This window comes from Mustela putorius, unplaced genomic scaffold (assembly GCF_011764305.1).
Source record: "Mustela putorius furo isolate JIRA1106 unplaced genomic scaffold, ASM1176430v1.1 tig00003983_pilon_pilon_pilon, whole genome shotgun sequence".
Taxonomy (NCBI): domain Eukaryota; kingdom Metazoa; phylum Chordata; class Mammalia; order Carnivora; family Mustelidae; genus Mustela; species Mustela putorius.
In genome coordinates, this window is record NW_025422123.1 from 3,024,474 (window position 1) to 3,040,137 (window position 15,664).

Below are 15,664 nucleotides of genomic sequence, written 5' to 3' on the forward strand. Positions count from 1 at the left end.
TTTGCAAGACCTCTTCTCTATACGTGTCTGAAGAGGGTGGTGTGAGATGGGGAGCTGAGCAGCAGTCTTAAGCCATCCTAAAATTCTTTCAAAGCATACACATTTGAATGACATAAAGTCATCACTGTGCCTCAAGGGTGAAAAGTCTGTAGCAGATTTAGACCCTGGGACTGTAAAATGCTGATTTTGCTACAAGAGATTGTTACCAGAAATTTTGAAGTTTGATCACTGGGGAAGGACCAGAGGCTGCCCCATTGTGAAGTGGTTAAGCAGTTGCATACAATCTGACACATGCAGGAGGCTTAATAGATATCGAAACAGCCAAAGAATGTGAGAGACATGGCTACTGCAGACACCCCTTCACTGTCCTGGGCCAGTCCGCATAAACAGTACTTAATAAATATACATGTGTTTCAGATTTGCTATTTCTAGAACAAATAAAAGCCATGCATTATTTTTTAAATTATATTATGTTAGTCACCATACAATACATCGTTAGTTATTTTTTTTCTTTCTTTTTTTTTTAATTTTTTATTTTTTATAAACATATATTTTTATCCCCAGGGGTACAGGTCCGTGAATCGCTAGGTCCACACACCACATCGTTAGTTTTTGATGCAGTGTTCCATGATTCATTCTTTGCGTATAACACTCAGTATTCCATGCAATACGTGCCCTCTTTAATAACCATCACTGGGCTAACCCATCCCTACATCAACCCCCCCAAAACCTTCAGTTTGTTTCTCAGAGTCCACAGTCTCCATGGTTGGTCTCCCCTACTCATTCGCCCCTTTATTTTTCCCCTTCCTTCTCCTAACGTCCTCCATGCTATTCCTTATGCTTCACAAGTAAGTGAAGCCATGTGATAATTGACTTTCTCTGCTTGACTTATTTGACTTAGCACAATCTCCTCCCGTCCCGGCCATGTTGGTGCAAATGTTGGGTATTCATCCTTTCTGATAAAAGCCATGTATTATTAAATAGTGCAGGAGATGTTAATCTAATCTGCTTTCTTACGAATGTATTTCTCCGACTAATGTTTAGAACAATGGGACAAAAGCAACTCATCCAGTCAGAACTCAGCCACATCCTGATGAGCGCTGGTCACACACACAGTGCCTATCCCTCCATCCAAGCCAGAGCTACACTGTGATTTTAACTGATAGCACACACCAGTGACAGCACACAATAATTCTATGTGACCCGCCTACCTGTGGTTAGTGACATTTTCAATGTCTAGGGATATGACAGGGCAGAGAACTTGAATCAGACTTTGCAAAATATCAAAGCAGGAGACTTTGAAAGAGTCCTCTTTGCCTCATTATGATTTTTTTCAGGGTCCTCTTTGGAGTCTGTGGATAAGGAGGTCGAGTGCAGGATTAGGGAGGGAATAGGGAAGAGACTGGCCCCATGAAAGTTTTACATGATAGCTTCTGAGTTTTCGAAAACTATCTCTGGGGGCTAGGCAGAGAAAGGATGAAAGAAAGAATTAACTAGAGATAGGGAAAAGTCTTTAGGGGTCATTACAATGGCACGGTTGAGAGAGAATGAGAGAATGAAAGATTGAACTATGAGAATGAAAATGTGAATTAAGAGGAAGAACAAGAAGATCTGAGTGTAGGAGCTCATTAATGGCTTCTCAGATCTCATTTTGAGCTTCTGCTAGTGCTATAAAGTTATGCTTAATACCTATTGGGTAACTGGGCTACCGCCTGGACCATGTATTTAAATAAGGTTGCCTGAACCACTGGAGACTCCAGTGAATTGGGTCTGCAGGTCAACAGCCACCTTAGAGCTTTCCCTACAGATAGGCTAGTAGGGGGTTGGAAAATAAATTAGTCAAGTTCCCTCCCAACCCCTCATCATCCTAGCCAGAGTGGGAAATTCTCAGGGATAGCTTTGTGACAATTTTGGCATCTCCTGTCTTAGCCCAGTGGAGAGCACACAGTGGCTTTCGATAATAAATAAAGATAATAAAATAATTTCAAATTCACCCCCATCTCCCCCTCAGACTACATAATAGCTTCATTTAAAATATAGTCCTAGTTTTAACTGTGAATCTTAAAGATTTTATTTATTTATTTGACAGACAGAGATCACAAGTAGGCAGAGGGGCAGGCAGAAAGAAAGGGGGAAGCAGGCTCCCCGCTGAGCAGAGAGGCAGATGCAGGACTCCATCCCAGGACCCTGGGATCATGACCTGAGCTGAAGGCAGAGGCTTTAACCCACTGAGCCACCCAGGTGCCCCTTAACTGTGAATCTTAAGAAGTAACTAAATTAACTGTAAGAAATGGAAACATACACCATCCTAAAAAATTAAAACATAAACCATACTAATCAAAAACCCAGAAGGAACAAAACTGAAAATAGTTTATACAAATCAGATAAACCACGGGATTGAAAAGTAATATAATATAGTACACAATGGGTAGACTAAAACCACCACAGATTAGTAATAAACTCTGTAAGGGGCAAAGAGTTTTATTCGCTTACCTGCTGCAACATCGGATCCTAGAACACAGCCCAGCACAGGGGAGGCACTCAGTAAATACTTGTTCAATGAATAAATAAGCTGTTCTGGTTTGAAAAGAAAGGAATACAATTAGTGTTTTCTTCTATTAAAAGTTGATTTGAGTTTGTTTGTTTGTTTGTTTGTTTAATTTGGTCCCATTCTAGAACCAAAGAAAACATCTCCCATGCAGCTGTATTTTTTTTTCTTATGCAGACCACGGCCAAATAGAGATGTTTTAATCCCGTAAGGAATAGAGAATAGAATGCAAATTGTTCTTTTTCTCATGATAGAAGCTCTTACACTCTTGCTCTGTCATTCTGCCTTTCTAGAGAAGCTGGAGATAGAAAATCATGTGTAGATGCTTGACATTTAGTTCTTTCCAGGGAAATAACTTACTTGGCCAGTTTAATAACTCCTCAGTGAACGATTAATGACTGGTTGTTTCCCAGAGATATTTTTCTCAGAAACATGAAGAAAAATAAAATCTTAAAAGGAAAAAGGAACGTGTCTGAGCAATGGGAGAATTTTCAAGTAGCATTTTCCTAAAACAATCAAATGTTATCCATGGTAATGTACTTTGTCAAGCAGGAATTCATTCAGTTCATTGTGTCCTCAAATACTTCAGTCTTTTCTTAAACTAGCCCAAACTATCTATTTTATCATTGAAGACTTGCACTCATTTCTTCATTTAACAAATACGTATCAAGGATCTAAGTGCCAAATTTTTCGCCTACATCCTAAGAATATGGTGTTCAATAAAACATAACCTTTACCTTCCGGGAGGTCATAGCCTCCCATAATTCACTCCATGAGATTTCACAAGTTAAAATGCCCGTGTGTTTTGGGACGAGTGAAACAAAAGATGTGAAGGGAAGAAATGACAACATCTTTTTGAAATGTTACTATGTGCCAGGCGCAGTTAGAAGGGTATCCCGAACCAAGTTTTCTAAACATCTTCCTCTCTCCACCCTACTTCCTTTGTTTTTGTTTGTTTGTTTTGTTTTGTTTTGTTTTGTTTTGATCCTGCTTTTTGTTTTGTCAGCTACTCATTCCCACTTGACATTGTTCAAGGCTCTATCCCAGGCTCTGAGAAGTAGCTGGCCGATTGTACCGTTTTTTGTAGTCATTGCCTGAATGAACTTGAGAGGTAGGAATACTTTTACAAATAAGACCAAGACTGATAGCATAAATGATTTGCTTATTATGACTGTAAGACTCTTAAGTCATACATCAGGGCCTTCAAACTTTGTATGAAGGCAAAGCCAGTGTTCTTTCTAGAGCCTCTCCTTCAAATGCATATTTCTGTAGGGAGGTATGACTCTCTTCTTTTGCTAAGCATTGTTATGTGAAAGACACTTGGAGGTACAGGGATCTGTCCTTAAAGAGCCTGACAGTCTGCTTAGGAAGAAAAGAAATATTTGGAGATTCAGCTAAATGTGTAAGGCAGTGTCCGGCTCTGGAAGGAACCTCAGAGACAATAATGGGAGGAGGGAGAGGAGGGCCTGGGGCTGGTCCTGAAAAGCACCCTTACTTGGCTGGGGTCTGTTGTCCAGGGAATAGGAGTAAGCAGAGTTAAGAAAAGTCCTTCAGAGAAGACAGCTTTCCTCACCCCCTTTCCCAGAATCTGCCAGAGAATAGCAGATTCCTCCCCACTCCTTTCTTGCAGAGGAAAAATGGAAGGTAGAAGAAAGGCTCATTTTGAAGAACGTTTGGAGAGGGTGTGGTCTTAGGAAGAAATGAAAGATGGGGAAAAAGAAATTGCAGCAACTGAGGTGGTTTTGCCTAGGAAAGAGAAAAAGTGTGAGAATGGAGGGGGGATGAGGAGCCAACTTCAAAATCTCTCTTCATGGGGAATTCAGAAGTTTGTTGCTTGTCCTCACACTTACTTGGAAAACATCTGGTGTGCCCTGCCCTTGAGGGACAGTTGGTTTTTTTCTGAAGGAGAGGGTTTAGGTTTATTCTCTTGACACCAAACATTGGAACCCAGGGAGGAAAGTCTGAGGGAAGCGTTTCTACTCAACACAAAGAAATGGCTTTATAAAAGGAGCTGCCGGGAGCAGTCTCAGGAGGTGGTGAATCTGCTCCCAAAGTTTTCCAGCAGAGACGACAAGCCTCCTGGGCCCTGCTCGCAGGGGACTCGGCCCCCAGGGTCGTGGCCAGGGTCTCAGGCCGGGGGCGGGGCCGGGAGCGAGTGTGTACGTGCGAGAGGCTCCAGCTGCAGGGCCCGGGCTCCCCTGGGAGCGCCGCGGGGGTGGGGCGGGCGGGGGAGCAGCTGCAGAACTCCGCCCGGGAGCTGGGAGCGCCGAAATGGGGCGCAGCATGCTCGCGGCTCTCGGGGGCCTCCGGGGCCTCCGCCTAGGGCGCGTCTTCCGCGGGCCTCCGGGAGCGCACGGAGAAGCAGCGACGCGGCCCATAGCGCCCCTGTGGCCTCGGGGTCTGCCCCGCTACTGCAGCGGCCGGGCCGCCAGCGGCTCTGAGCCCCAGGGTCCAGGTGAGTCCGGGCTGGGAACGACCTGGAAAGGAGAGGGTGCGGAGCAGCGGGCGAGGAGCCGCGCCTGGGGTGAGGGAGGAAGGCGGTGGTGTGAGTGCGCTCTGAGCCACTGTGCCATCGGTCAGTCGGTTCCTCCGGCCACCCCTGTCGCCTTCGCAGCAGGAAAGGTCCACCGGGTCCCCGCCGAGTACAAGCCTTCGCAATTCGATAAGAAAATCCTGGTGTGGACCGGGCGTTTCAAAGCGATGGAGGACATCCCGCCTCGGATCCCGTAAGTGTGGCCTGTGCGGCAGCCAGTTTTCGTGCGCATGAAGGGGTGCGGGCTCCATGCACCTCCCGACCACGGCGCGCCCGGGAAAGAAGGCAGCCGCGGTGCTTCACAACACCCACCACCTTGAGGAATACCCCTCCCCAGCTTCCCCCTAGTGCGGTTAAATGTCAAATGCCTTGAGTGAACAGTGGGCACCTAAGCTTACAAGGAGATTGTTGAAGTTGAGTGAAAACCCAGTTCGGTGGGCACTTGCACCATCGCCCACATACATACCCGCCCCAGGGAGCTCAGAGCTTCAAGGCAGCGGAGCACTTGGGTCACAACAGACGGCAAGGTCCGCGCGTGCACCCCGGGTGGTTGCAGGGTCCCCAGAGAGGGAGAAGGGCTCTGCCCGGGGAGCAGCTCCCTGCTCCACCTAACGAAGGCTCGTGGCTCCTGGGAGGACTAAAGAGCCTCTGGGAGGAAGCCGCATCCAGGAGACCTCCTGTTCTGGGGCGGGAGAAGCCTGATGCTCCTGGTTCTGCAGCCCACGGAGCCCCGGGTTCCCTCGGGCTGGGACCCTCGGAGCGTCAGCATCGCTGGTCTCTTCACTATTCCAAAACCAAGATAGAGGGTCGCTTAAATGATAAAATGCAAGCTGGCAATTTCACCCCAAAGGTAAATTTAACCTGTAGAAATCATCTTTCTACAGTTTCAGTTTATGCAAGCCCAAAATACTTCCAGCATTTGTTACAAGGGAGTGGATTTTAAAAAGGGAATGAAGGAAACTAAGCATAAAACCAATCTACTACTTTTTAAGCTGATCTAAAAAATTAAAAAAAAAAAAAAAGAGGAGACTAGAACTATAATATCAGATACGGATTAGAGATGTCCTGTATATAATTTTTATACGATGTAATAATAATCCATGCCTAGTGGAATGAATGTGCAGCTTGTTCTGCACATATTACCTACACGTTTTAAAATCAAAATTTAAATGTACATTTTTTTACATTGAAGTATAGTTGAAACACAATATTATATTAGTTTTAGGTGTACTTGTCAACACTTTTGTTACTTTGTAATTTACTAGTTACCAAAAGCATATTTTTAAAAAATGAGGAAAGAAACACGTGCTGGGAAATGTTGGCTCAATAGTGAATTCTCAAACCTTTTTATCCCTTTCTTGGATCAAATTATTTAATTAGGAATGGACATGGAATTTGAAATAACAAAGAATTTGGAATCTATATTCAGCATTTATTCAACCCCAGAGACTTTTTTTAATATTACAAGACAAATATTGTTTTCCTTGAGATCTGTAGATTCTAAACTACAGACTCAGCCCAAAGCAGAAATCATCCTCAGAAAAGCTAAAATACCATCCTTAATTTTTTGGAATTTTGAGTTTCTCAGTGCTATAACAGAATAATCAATACTTCAGTAATAAAAAAAAATTAACTTAATAAAAATAAATGTATAAAAAAGAATGTAAAGAACCTGCAGTATTGTAAATTAATACTTGTCAGGAGACAGTAGGTCTAGTATGGCGTGTGAAGGGACCCATTTTATAGAATAATTTAATTTCCCCAGGACACAGTCAAAAGAAGTGTTCTAAACAGAGGAATCTAACTTCAAATAAAATGTCTAAGAAAGGAATTGTAGTTTGGTGTTGGAAACATTAAAGTATTTGAATATTTTTCATTTTGCTCTTTCCTATAATTTTTTAAAGCATTGCTGTTGAGGGATATACCTCCCAAGCTAAGTTTTAGGCTTACAATGTGAACAGCTTTCACATTGTATGCTCTTAATGGACATGTAATTAGCAAGTGAGCTATAATTTTTGTATTATACACTAATGTTACTTAATCATAACTGTGCTTTTTCATGTTTTTTTTTCAGTGCACACCTAATTTGGTATAGCAGATCAAAGCCAGATGGATGGGTAAAAAAGATCATATCTTCTGGGCTCCATCTGGAACAAAAGTCAGCAACAAATATAATCTAATAATGTCTTCATATTCACCTGTTTGCAACTAACATCTTAAAATACACATTGGCTGTCTCAAATCTAAGGAAAACAGGCTAGATATTGGTTTGCCATGCTCTTTAAACTGGTGGAAAAGTTAAAGAAAATATTTTTCATTTTTTTTTAAAGATTTTATTTATTTATTTGACAGAGAGAGATCACAGTAGGAGAGAGGAAAGGAAGAGATCACAGAGAGAGAGGAAGGGAAGCAGGCCTCCTGCTGAGCAGAGAGCCCGATGTGGGACTGGATCCCAGGACCCTGAGATCATGACCTGAGCCGAAGGCAGCGGCTTAACCCACTGAACCACCCAGGCGCCCCCCAGGTTTTTCTTTTTTTTTTTTTTTTTAAGATTTTATTTATTTATTTGTCAGAGAGAGAGAGAGAGTGAGAGCGAGCACCGGCAGACAGAGTGGAAGGCAGAGGCAGAGGGAGAAGCAGGCTCCCTGCGGAGCAAGGAGCCCAATGTGGGACTCCATTCCAGGACGCTGGGATCATGACCTGAGCCGAAGGCAGCTGCTTGACCAACTGAGCCACCCAGGCGTCCCAGGTTTTTCATTTTTAAGAGAAATTGCAACTTGTCTTTCTGACAAGTAATAGAAGGAAGTAACTACAAATAATAGAAGTAATAGAAGAATGTAACTACATTCTATTTAAACTTGGCATTAGATAAGAAAGAATACTGTTGCATACATTCTCAAGAATCATTCTTTAATCATGTGTATCTATAAACTGCACTTCATATTATTGCAAATTGTTAAAGTTTATTTCAGTATAAAAAGCCCACAGACACAATTAAGTTTGTGACTCTGCTTTGTTAAGTAACATTGCTAAAATCTTAAACAATTTGTCTATAACTTTATATTAATAAATAAGCCTCCCCAGTATTCAATCAAGTATAGAAAATTTCAGAATAATAAGAAAACGAAGGTGACTTTGTCTTTTTCTTCAACAAATCATTGTAATTTTGATCACTTATTTTGAAAACTTCATGCAAAAGCCACAATGGAAACACCTTTTCTCTAATAGAGGAGAATATACCCACAAGGTATAACGGTCTCTTTAACCAGGAGAGGATGGGAGAAGGCAAGAAGGGATTGGGAGCCCAGTGAGAAAACAAAATGAGGGGAAAATATTTTAAAAAAACAACCTGATTAAAACCAAGAAGGAGAGATGCCTGGGTGGCTCAGTGGGTTAAAGGCCCAACTCTTGCTTTCAGAGCAGGTCATGATGTCAGGGCCGTGAGATGGAGTCCCACCTCAGGCTTCAGGCTCAGCTCAGAGTCCCCTTGAGATTCTCTCTTCCTCTCCCTCTGGCCCTCCCTTTTGCCCCCACGCTCTCTTGCTCTCTCTCTCTCTCAAAATAAATAAATAAAATCTTAAAAAAAAAAAAAAAACTAAAGATGAAGCCCACTTAATAACAAAGGGACCAAATGAACACAAGTCATAGATATATATAGACTTAAATTCTTAACCTTTACCCTGACCTGTGACCAAAAAAATGAAAAAAAAAAAAAAGAAGAAGAAGAATCAGGCCATCATTTCAAGAAGTTATATTTTATATTTTGAGAAGCTAGAAACTAAATATACTACACTGTGGTTTCATGGTGACTAACATTAATGAAGATGTAATTATACCTGTTATTTTGAAATTGGGAACATAATGGGCTCGGCTTTGGACATCTTCCACATCTGCAGTTGGCATTCAGGGATTGTCTGTCATGCCAGGGAGAGAAAAGCAGATTGCTGCAATATAATTAACAGAATACACATCTTGGTTTAGGCCAGAAATGATAGATGCTGCAAGAAACAAGGCTCGAGTGAAAGCTTGTTACATAATGATTGGACTCACCATTATCGCCTGTTTTGCAGTGATCGTCTCAGCCAAAAGGGTGAGTATCTCTTTAAAATACAGCTGGACTGGTGAATTTTAAGAAATACTGTGAGCTTTATTCTTAATTTGAAGATTATTGTTCTGTTTTACATGTAAGCACAATTTCATCATAGACTTCTTGAGCCATCCATAAATATCTCTCCTCCTGGAAACAATTTCTGTCATGAAAATTTCAGCCTGCAAATGCAAACTACATGGTTAGAGAGGAGGAACAAAAGTTTGTTTCTGTTTATAAGGTAAAAACAGTTCATAGCCTCATTAAATAGGACAATTCATAGCCTGGTTAAAATCTGTGCAAGAAGAAGTTTGCTGTGTGAAAGTTACCCAGACTTGGTAATTCCCTGAAGTCATGAACTCAATCATAACTATTGCACAGAATCATGAAATTCTCAGAAATGGCAAATATTGGACATGCTTAAGGCCAACTTGTCTGTATCCTGCATGTGAGCCCTTGCCTTGTCATCTCCAGTATGTGGTTTCTAGAGAGAAATTAAGAGTTGATTACTCGAATTGTGGTTCTTGCTTCCCCAAATCCTTTCATCTGCCGATCACTTTTTACCATGAAGAGCAGCCCACAAATATTGGGGGACATCTAACACATCCCTGAGTCTTCTCTTCTCCCATCTTAATTTCCCTATCCCGTACAACTTTCCTCTCCTCTGAACACACTGCCCTTTATCAGTGTCTCCCTTCACAGTGGCATTTGCAACTGAACCCATTAGAGCGCAACTAACTTCCCTGTTTGTGAACTGTATTCTAGTAACACAACCAGAGTTGAAGGCAAGTTTTGGCAGCCGCATCACACAGAAGAATTTGCTTGGATCTGCACATCTTCCCTCTCTGGGCGTGTGTAGCCAATTACCATTCTCCCTCATCCTGTGATTCTGCCCTGGGTTACTTTTCAGGTTTTTGAGAGTATTTGAGAGTAATTCACATAGTAACTGAGTCTGTACGTTTACTGATGTCACGTACATACCCTTTCATGGGTCTGTGTCAGAGAATGTGCGCTTTGAAAGGATTCTCATCAAAGGGGAAATTTATTAAATATTTCTTAAATGTTCAAAAATAGGAATAAAGAAATTTGGTGACCTCTTATTTATAACCTACTGTAGATAAAATGACTGTCCACCAAGGTCATGATTCTCTAGCTCCTGAATGACAGAATGGAGTCTGATACTGTCTGGACCCTCCTTGTTTTTATAACATCTTCTCTTTGTTCATTATGCTCCATCTACTCTAGGTCTTTTCTATTTTTTAATACACTAAACCCTTTCTCCTCACTAGGCTTTCCTTCCTTCCTCTGGACTTTCCATAGCTGGCTTGTTCTCACTCCAGGCAGAGATCTTCCATGACCACCTGCTTTAACATGGCTTTGCCCAGGTGCTCATGATTTTATCATCTTCCAGCTACTCATGAGTAAGCCATGATACATCAGCAATCCTGTTGACTCCATTTTAAAATACATGTACGGTTGGACCACTCCTCACCATCTTTCTTGATATCACCCTGGTCTGAGATAACCAACATCTGTTGCCAAACTGATTCCAATATCTTCTAAAGAGTCTCATAATTGTCCCTCTTGCCTCTCTCTAATTCTTTTGTTTTAAATAATTAATGCATATACTTTAACTGAGATTGTCATAGATGGAGGTGGAGAAAAGTTTAGCAATCAGAGATGTATTGGGGGGTGTAGAAAGGATAGAACTTCGTGGTACATTTGATGTGGGAGGAGGAAAGTAAATGGAAGAAAGAAACCAAAAAGCCTGGGTTTTTTACTTCAGCAACAAGGTTGATGGTGCCACCATTTGTGGAGATGTGTAATGCTGGGGAGAGAAATGATAGGCACAACAGGCAAAATACACCAAGTCCTGTACTGGGAATATAGTAAGTGTGAGGGACGGATTAGGCATTCATCCATATCTTTTTTTTTTTTTTTTCTGCTAAGGACTTCATACACTCTTCAGTCTGAGGACCTATATATAGATTTCCTCACTTCTGAAAAAGTCCAAGCTGTCATAACTTCAAATATGGCCTCCTCACCCAGTCTCTCTATTCTTTCCACCTGTTATGTATGTATGTTGGAACTTCTAAATTCTACTCTCCATGTCTCTTAACTTTTTTTCTTTTTTTTTTTTTTGTATCTGTTTCTCTGCACTGCCCTTAGATTATTCCCACAGATCTGTTTTCTAGCTAGAGTTTTTATGTCTTAATTATGATGCTGATCATCTTTTCTTTTCAGAAGCGATTTCTCCCCCCAGAAAATTTCTAGTTTCTTTGCCAGTTCCTTCGGCTGGTAAGAGTAATTTTAGTCATTTCAATGGAGTACCTGATACTTCCAACTCCAGATCCAAACTCTGCTCTCACCTTTTGGGGCAGAGATTAAACTCCCAGCTCCCAGCTGCTAAAACCTGTATTTTTCCCTAATGCCCCCTGCCTGAAATCATCCCTTCTCTTCCTGGTTTCAATCCTTCTTATTCCTTACCATTTCATGCCTTTTGAGTTCTTTCCATTTCTGATACCAGAAGATTTCCCTTTCTTGATTTTTAGCATAACTATTTGAAAATATTTTTGTTATTTTTCTATCCAAAAAATATGTCTTTGTGTGCCGAGAGATCCAGGGCAGATTTCCGATGTCAGTTGTCCTGTTGACTACAAGTCTTGCAACTTACATAGCTACTTTGTTCTACACCAAAGGATCATTTTTCTTGGATACTGTTTGTGAACAGATGTATTAAGTTACTTTTCTCCTTTTCACAGAGGATCTCGTATATGTCTGAAATACAAATTCTTTCCAGAGAGTTACAATGCTTTGCTTCATTTTTTGTTTTTTGTTCGTTATTCTTATTTTTCAGGCAGCAGAGCGACATGAATCCTTAACAAGTTGGAACCTGGCGAAGAAAGCTAAGTGGCGTGAAGAAGCTGCACTGGCCGCACAGGCTAAGGCTAAATGAAATTCCGAGAGACACGGTGTTAATCAGAGGATCATTACTATTACCAAAACAATAAAAAATAGGTAAAACAGAATATTTAATGAAATAACTGCCATGGTTTTAAAGAGAAGCAAAAAGTCTTTTTATTTTTATTTTCAGTAAAATTTTACTGAAGTGGAACTGTATTCAGAAAAGTGCATAGAGTGTGTATAGCTTGATACCTATTTACATAGTGAACACACCTGCAAAACCACCTCCCAGGTCAAGATGCAGAACACCAGTAACATCTCAGAAACCTCTCTTCTACCCTCTGTCAGGCATTACCATCCAAAGGTAACCACTGTTGTGAGTTTTATCACCATAGATGAGTTTTGCTTGTTTTTGAAATTTATATTAATAGAATTACACAATATGCACTTGTGAGGGTGAATTCTTAGACTCAACATTATGTTGTGAGATCCTTACACAAATTTTGTGTAGCATGAGTTTATTCATCTTTATTTTGTTAAAGTATTCCATTGTGAATATGCAACATTTTATCTGGATATTTGGTCCAGTTTGGGGCCGATACAGATAATGCTAAAATGAGCACTCTGTGTATGTCATTTGCTAAGTGTTCTTCAAAATCTAAATTTTCAACCAAATTTCCACTGTATTTGTGTAGGACTCTTGCACTGACTGAGAGGAATGTAAAACTATCAACTTTAGACTTTTTTAAGGTAAATATATATGCTAAGATTTCTAGGGTAATGAGAAAATATGAACCCTCAAACAAGTAGATATTTTTAAAAAATAGACAACTGACTTTAGTCAAAAGGCAGAAAAGGGGGAAGGGAAAGAAAAAGAATAGAAAAGAGAGAAACAGGACAAAATAACATGGTTAAAATGAATCCAGATTTATTGGTATTCCAAATAAATGAGACAAACTGGTAAGTGAATACAAAGATACTTGGAATGTATTAAGAACAGTAATACACTGTATAGAAAGGACACTACCAAAACTATAGAATACTGTATAGACCATTACAAGAGCACAGATTCATAGAATGTAAAAATGGGGATTTTGTCAATGGAGAAACGAAAAAACCAAATGGACACCTATCTTCAATACATTAACTTTCCTAAAGCTTATTGATTCATCAGTGGAGAATGAAACCAAACATCAACCAGTTATTTTATCTTTTATGACAGAATTGCCTTATGGCCAATTAGGTCGTAAAAAGATTTGAAGGGAAAATGCTTAAAGCAAAGATGTTTACAGAAAAACTACCTAGAACAGAGATTGGGAGCAGGACTTCTGTTGTTAGTCCTCTTTTGTTTTAGTTACTTCATCTTATTAATCAATCTGTTCCCTATTACCTAAGTTTTTTTTAACATCAGTAAATCCTAGACCAAAGGTTTTGTATTCTTTCCTTCTGTATACTTACTGCTTTTTGGGGTGGTGGCCATTCTCTAGTGCCCGGGTACAGAAGATTTCACCATGAAAAGCTATGATTGAACCTTCAATCTGATCTCATTTTCATGTTGGCATAATAAGGCTGCTGTGTCTTCAGCTTTCAGCAGCAAAATCCATTGTTCCCACCATAAGAACTAAAAAAAATATTCTCAATTAGGTTTCAACTTGTTTGTTTTATTTTAATTCATGCATCATATATGCTGCAAATAAAATTTGTAATAACTATTCTGGTTTTTTAAAGCATAAATATACAAATTCTCATTCAAACTTGAAAAATGTTATACTAATTCTAAATTTGTATGCACAAAATAATGTAGCATCTAAATACATTAAAAAATGGTCCAAACTACAAGAAAAAAATGGACAAGCCCACCATTAACTTGGGAAATTAACACATCTCTCTTAGAAACTGACAAATTCCACTGACTAGTAAATATATAAAAGATGTGAATCAATTAATAATACACATTCTTTTTTAGCACTCATGGAACATTCACTAAAACAGCATATGGTAAACCATAAAGCATCAACTTTTTTGAACTACATGCAATATCACAACTTAGAAATTAACGGCATAGTGTTTTTTAATCACTTATTTATTGTCATAAGGTTTTTAAAAGCTTGAAGATTCAAAACATTTCTAAATGACTCGTAGACCAAAGAGTAAATCATAATGGAATTTAAAAATGCTTAGAACCGAATATTAAGAAAAAGCTATATATCAGAACTTGTGGAATTGGTAAAGTGATAGTGAAGTGGTAATTCAAAGTAGATTATTAGCCTCAATATGCCTTTCTTAGAAAAGAAAGGTTTATAACAAATGTACTAAACATCTCTAAGAAATTAGAAAAAGAAATATAGAATAAATCCAAAGGAAATAAAGGATGGGAAATTACAAAATTAAGAGAAGAAACTAATGAAGTAAATAAAAACATAGAATATAGAGAGTTGATATAACAATTTGGCAAAGTCTTCAGGACAAAAGATAAAAAGTATAAAAAAACAGTTTAGAAATGATTAAAGGGATGAAAGCCACAGTACAACAGAGATTTTTAAAAGAACATTATGAATTGGTATGCCATCTTCTGCTCTGGCCAAAATGGAGTAATAGGGGTAAGATATACTCTCTTGCCTGAGACAACTAAAAAAATAGACAAAAACATGAAACAACAATTTCCAGACATTGGGCATCTGGCAATGAAGAGCAGTGATCTGTGAAATAGAGAAAATAAGTTAGTCAGGCCCAGTAATTGTCCTACTTTACTGCCTAAAGAGTTTCAAGACTGCATGGCATAGACAGAAAACCTGGGTGGGACCTGAAAGTTTCTCAGAGTTGAGGAGAAGAGTCAGGAAAGATAAAACAATTAGGTATCACAAGCTAGGGAACCAAAGTGAGGGAGCTGTACAGGGAGCTCTAGAGATCTACAGCTGAGTACTGATGACCGTAAGTGATCACTACCCATGGTCATGTAAAGAACCACCTGGGAGTACAAGGAGAAACAATTCTTGGAGCTCACACGTGGCCAAGAATAGTTTGAGTTCCACCCGTCAAATTAGAAACTCTCGTATTTGACAGAGAAGAGGAGCACTTAGAATGGCTTGCCTCAGTAGTAAAATAAAGGTTGTTCTGTGCCTGCCTTACAATGTTTAAGAGTAAAACAACAACAACAAAAAAAAGACAAAACAAAACCCGCCCAAAAAAGCAAGACTGCAAGACAGTGAAGGATCAAATCGTCTTTGAGTAACTTTGTTGTGTCCCATAACAAAGCTTAAGAATAAATGTAGGAAACATTCACAATGCCCTGTATCTAATAAAACATTATCAGACTTGAAAAGATACATGCAAAATGGAACAAATCAAATGAAGAAAAAGGATAAAAAGAAACAGACCAGATGATAGAATTAGCAGATAAGGATGGCTTAACAGCTATAATCATACTTGCTGTGTTCAACAGAGTACAGGAAAGCTTGAGTATAAGAAGAAACATGGGAGATGTGAAACAGACCCAGGTAGAACTGCTAAAGATAAAGTATATAAAATCTGACAAGAAAAATACACTAATGGAATTAAGAGTGAATTAGACACAACAGAAGACAAAATTACT

General features: G+C 39.7%; 1 protein-coding gene across 5 annotated transcripts; it reads left to right on the forward strand.

Moving 5' to 3' along the window:
* The first annotated feature begins 4,122 nt into the window (after positions 1–4,122).
* FAM162B (family with sequence similarity 162 member B) lies at positions 4,123–13,715 on the forward strand. 5 transcript variants are annotated; one of them, XM_004740070.3, is made up of 5 exons: positions 4,123–5,003; positions 5,166–5,274; positions 7,156–7,239; positions 9,063–9,171; positions 12,026–13,715. In XM_004740070.3, the coding sequence occupies exons 1-5, from the start codon at positions 4,820–4,822 to the stop codon at positions 12,122–12,124; spliced, it is 585 nt and encodes a 194-aa protein (XP_004740127.1). In that variant the 5' UTR covers positions 4,123–4,819; the 3' UTR covers positions 12,125–13,715. The 5 variants fall into 5 exon arrangements, with proteins under 5 accessions (XP_004740127.1, XP_004740126.1, XP_012918495.1 ...); XM_004740069.3 differs by having other exon boundaries at positions 4,140–5,003; positions 5,163–5,274; XM_013063041.2 differs by having other exon boundaries at positions 4,140–5,003; positions 5,163–5,274; positions 7,156–7,198.
* Positions 13,716–15,664: the final 1,949 nt, after the last annotated feature.

Excerpts from the sequence above, each read along its gene's own strand:
- FAM162B (XM_004740069.3), top strand. The coding sequence starts at position 4,820 with ATGGGGCGCAGCATGCTCGCGGCTCTCGGGGGCCTCCGGGGCCTCCGC. Across the intron at positions 5,004-5,162 it reads CTCTGAGCCCCAGGGTCCAG|CAGGAAAGGTCCACCGGGTC; the intron begins GTGAGTCCGGGC and ends TCGCCTTCGCAG. Across the intron at positions 7,240-9,062 it reads GGGCTCCATCTGGAACAAAA|GCCAGAAATGATAGATGCTG; the intron begins GTCAGCAACAAA and ends ATCTTGGTTTAG.